The sequence below is a fragment of the Xyrauchen texanus genome, chromosome 49 (assembly GCF_025860055.1).
Source record: "Xyrauchen texanus isolate HMW12.3.18 chromosome 49, RBS_HiC_50CHRs, whole genome shotgun sequence".
Taxonomy (NCBI): domain Eukaryota; kingdom Metazoa; phylum Chordata; class Actinopteri; order Cypriniformes; family Catostomidae; genus Xyrauchen; species Xyrauchen texanus.
The window spans coordinates 2,284,460-2,289,504 of record NC_068324.1 but is presented as its reverse complement, the minus strand read 5'-3'; the positions used below and the strand labels follow the sequence as shown (position 1 = coordinate 2,289,504).

At 33.9% G+C, this 5,045-nt stretch overlaps 1 protein-coding gene across 1 annotated transcript; it reads left to right on the top strand.

Annotated features, from left to right (window-relative positions):
* The first annotated feature begins 858 nt into the window (after positions 1-858).
* On the top strand, positions 859-4,829 carry LOC127640258 (E3 ubiquitin-protein ligase RNF19B-like). Its single transcript, XM_052122718.1, has 4 exons — positions 859-1,016; positions 3,308-3,411; positions 3,508-3,657; positions 3,741-4,829. Exons 1-4 carry the CDS (start codon positions 938-940, stop codon positions 4,191-4,193), a joined length of 786 nt encoding a protein of 261 aa, XP_051978678.1. The 5' UTR covers positions 859-937; the 3' UTR covers positions 4,194-4,829.
* Positions 4,830-5,045: the final 216 nt, after the last annotated feature.

Here is a 5,045-nt window from a genome sequence, read left to right as displayed (position 1 = left end):
TATATGTTTGATATGGCATTCATTGTCGTGTAACAACTGGAGTTATTTTTTTTTGTTTAAAATTATTGGTCTGTCTAAATTAGCCAGACAGTTACACAGATGTAAAATGCTCTTATCAAAGGGGTGAGGAATCACCTATATTATCGCTTCCTTGGTTCACCGAGGGGATGATTTTTATTGAAATATATATTTTATAAAATGATGGTCTAATTTTACATTTAATGGTTTTAATTATTAGTAGTTTAGCTTGATTCATTCTCAGGTGTTTGGGGTTCATAATGTTAATGCATGAGTCAGTAGAAACGCACATTCAACCGGACGACTGCAATGGAGATAAAACGGGACACTTTCAGAGATTGAAAGAGACTTTTTAAGAAAATACGTTTTTACATATAATTGTATCACAATGACACATTTTCCGCCCAGTTTATCAAAATGAAATGTTTAAAGTGAAATAATTAATTTATTGTGTGAGTGAATCAAGTTGCTAAACTACTAATAATTTAAACCACAAAATGAAAAATTACAATTCGGTCACTGGGTCTGATTGATAAGAATCAAATGAAATGTTCACCACTCTTTTAAGGCTATATCTTGACTTTTAAACTGTGTTATCTTTTTTTCAAGCCTATCAGTAGGTGTGCACACTCATCCATCCAAAAGTCTTTAGACAACCGCCATATCATATTTGTTTTCCTCCCATCTTGTTATGAACCTGCAACACCTTCAATAAGATTTGTTTAAATATTACTCGTTTACATGAAAGAGGCATTCGTGTTTTTATCTTCTAAAGTGAACTCGTCTTCCAGATCAACCACATGATTTTCGGTAATCGTGTTCGGAGAAAGGAAAACGAAAGTATTCTCTGATTGGTGTCACGTCAAAATTGTACGAAGACATAAACTGGAGTTGTTTGGGATTTTCTTATTCTTCCAGAATGTCAGGTGTCGAAAAACGTTACGAAATAAGTGACCGTAACCTCGACATTAACCTCGTGAAAAAGAGCAACGATATTGGTGAGTTTGTTCTAACATGTTGTTGAATGTTTGAAGGTAGAGAAGTGCGGTTAAATTTGGATTTATATTTAACATTCGCGACAATACCCATTAAACTCTCCGTGCAAATCACATTTTCTAGTCAAATCAAATTGGAAATGCATGAATGATTTGGTTTTCTTTTCCTAGCACAACGCTGAATTTAAAAAAAGAATTTTTTTTTTTCACATCAAACTATTTAACCATGTGATATTATGACATCACAACACATTTGGAATATTCTTAAAAATATCCGTTTCAACACACAATGCTCCGTTTATGGAATTTACATTCTATGTGTGTTCAAATAAATATAGTGTGTATGTTTGTAATATTCTAATTCCATTAAATTCAATGACCATGTGACCTAGAGACATAAAACCAACTGTAAGACACTCAATAACAATATTATTCTTTATATAGCACAAGACTTGTTTTGTGAGTAAACGTTCAGTCATTTTATACAGATATTAGTATCCCTAAAAATGTGTTAGACTCAGGCTCAGGCTTTACCCTTGGGGATTAGGAAATATATTTATGATTATGTAGATACTGAAAAGATTATATCTTTTGCAACTTTATTCAGATATAAATGTTGGCCTATCATACAGATATGAATTCAATGATTGATCAAAGGTGAGGTTTTCAACCAGGATTTTGAAATGAGAATTGAGCTGGTCTGAACGCTTTAAGTTAAACAGAATATTGATAGATGCTGTTTACACCTAAGTGCAAATAATGGCAGATATTATTTACACTGATAAATTAAACGAAATCCTTTATGACGGATGCGGTTAAATGAGATGTAGAAAATGTTTCTATGACAGTCACACAATGAATGACACAAATAGCAAAGCTGAACTTACAAGGGAAGTGAATAGGGCCCATCTGTAAACATTAAAATTCTCAATGTTTTAGAAGTATAGCCACATATCATAAATAAGTTAACATGATTTTAGTGTGATAAAATCACTTAACGGTACTAACTGCAACTGTCGAAAGTTATATACAATTTTAACAGCTTAGTTGTCATGATAAATTAATTTCAACAATGAGTCAAAACTCTAAAACAACCATAAAAACAACAATATAGCCACATGTGTGCCAACATGCATGTAAAATGCCATAGCGCCTCCCGGTGGCCAATATTTTAAAATTTTACAGACTTCTTGGGACAAGAGACAAATAGGCCTACCAAGTTTACTTCCGATCGGCCTTATTTAACCCTATAAAAAAGATGGCGGCCATGTTTTTAAAGATATGCGACTGACCTCGTAAACCTTGATGGCACATTGTACAAAAACACTGCATGCAAAATTTCATAGATAGAGCCATTATTTTTTTTATTATTATTATAGCGCCACCAAGAGGCAAAGTTGTGCAATATTTTTTGTGTGTCAAGTAATTTTTATTTGTATAGCACCTTTCACAACCTGAACCACCATCGCAAGCACAACGAGAACAGGACGTTTCTCAATGGTAAGTTTATATGTAGTTTGACATTAACATGAGTTAGCAGAGGCTAACAGGCTAACAGCGTGCTCTGGCTGTACATGTAAACAGAACAATGGTGTTTTTTTTTTTTTTACAAAATTACATAGGTACAGGAAGTAAGTCAAGAATTACTAACGACTCGTTACAGGTGTTCAGAATCGGTTCTTTCTTTTGGGTGTCAATAAAACTTTGCATATTTACATTCACAAACAGCTATATAACACACCACATGAATGGTAATATTTGAAAAACCACAATAGGCACTCTTTAACCGCAGAAGTTCACATGGATGCAATTGTCCTTTGTTAGTTGGCTGATGAAAGGTTTTGTTGGGAATTAATTGATAGTCTATGTAGTCCATTATAAGAGTGTAGCCCATCATTAGACCGTTTTTAAAGAAAACGAGGGCCGAGTCAAAATGATTTTTTGTGATAATCAACATTATGAATATTCCTTTAACATGTTTACTTGGAACATTCCTTCAACATATTTACAACGTTTATGTAAAAAACAATAAAGTAACTTTTTACATTTTGGTTTAAAAATGTGTTTTAATGTAACATGATTGCCTACTCGAGGCAATTTGTGAAAACAATAATAATTTGTTGTTCTTTGTTCAAAGTAAGCTATAATGAAGCCAAAGTGCATACTTTAGCCAAACGAGACTTTGAAATAGGTCTGTATATAGGACATATAGGTGGTGACCAACAGAGACTAGACATAGACATAAAAGGAGCAAAAAAATGGACCCTTTGTTTTTTTTTCAATTTCCCCATCAGATCCATATGATGATGAGCCAGACTTATTAAGAGCGTTATTATCCTGTGGGCATGTCACTGGTCCGCAAACACTCACAGACTACTGTAGAATACAGCTGGCCGAGGTAAGTGTAGTTTTTAATCTAAGCAGTTTTTATTTAAACACTAAATGCTTATTTTAATGCAATAACCTTCACAAATTTCAAAATAATGAATTGCAGGGAAAAGCGGATCTGAGGTGCCCTTTGTGTCATGAACAATGGTCTTACACTGAAGTCCGTAATCTAGCCAAACTTACACTTGAAGAGCAACAATACTTTGAGGAAACACTTGCCAACAACGCTACAAGAAAGATAGTAGACATCAAGAATGTAAGTAAATGCCTTATACCTTATTAAACCTGAATAACGTCAGATTTGTTCTTATAATTGAATCACTTTGAAATATTTTCTAGTGTCCTGGTTGTAACTGGTTCATCGAGAGATCCGACTCCTCTAATATCTGTGTCAAATGCACAGTGTGTTCTGCTAAAAATGGGAAAACCTTTGAGTTCTGCTGGCAATGTCAGAAAGAATGGAAAGGACACCGTCCTCGCTCTGATCGATGTGACAATGACGGATGCAGCAACAAAGATCTGGATTTACTGAGAGATTGTGCAAATATAATTTTAAAAGGTGCTGGAAATATTGAATGTCCAGCTGTTCGTGCATGTCCAACATGTGGCATAATGATTACACACAACACAGAGAAATGTAAAAACATTGTATGTCCTAGATGCAATAAAGAATTTTGTTTTGTCTGTCTGAAGCTCACACCTGACTGTTGTAAAGCAGGTGGTTGGTATATTCTCTGTTCAGATGGTGTGGCACCACGGCAGACATCAACTCCATTTTGGAAAGTCAACTAATAAATTATAAACACATATGGGACAACTGTGTTGAACAATATTTACCACGCATACAGTATGCATTACAAGGACCACTGCATTTAAACCTAAAAGACTATCACTAAAAGGATTAAATATTATTTAATCAGTGCTTAACCATTTGCAGATTGTGTGTTCTGTGTTTGAGTGTCTCCTTGTTATTTTTTCATATATGCATTTCTACATGTAGGAACCACATACATGCATTTACATTTGGTCTGTGCTTTGTGTGAACAAAATTAAATAAAGCTAAATAAAATATGTATTGAAAATGCATTGACTTCATTGTAAATGTATGTAGTTTGGTTGAAAAATGTCTGAATCAAAGACTAGTGTGAAAACAACAAACTCTCAAGCTGATTATATAATTTGAAATGGAAAAATAAAGTGTTAAAAATGCAAAATTGAGCAATTTCACAAGTGGGATCAATCTTTTGAAATGCATAAGCAAAGCTAGGGTCTTGATGGAGCCCTCTGCCAAACCCCACCCACACAAAGTCTCTAAGAATGACCATATAAATTCCTATTCTTACATTCTTTTTATTTGCTTGGTATTGCCATGGTATATTGTATGTCTCAATGCGGTTTTTTATAAATATTTTGTGAACAATTTGTTAGATGAGGACTAAAAATTCATACATCTATGAAAATATCTTTGTGTTCCATATAAGAAAGTCATATGAGTTTGAGGTGGCAGAAGGGTGAGTAAACAATTAGAGAAAATTACATTTTTTGGTGAACTATTCCTTTAAGTGAGATTCCAATCTGAAGGGAGCATGCTTTATACTGTATGTTCAGTAGGAAGGGCAATGCAAATGGTATAGGGAACAAGTG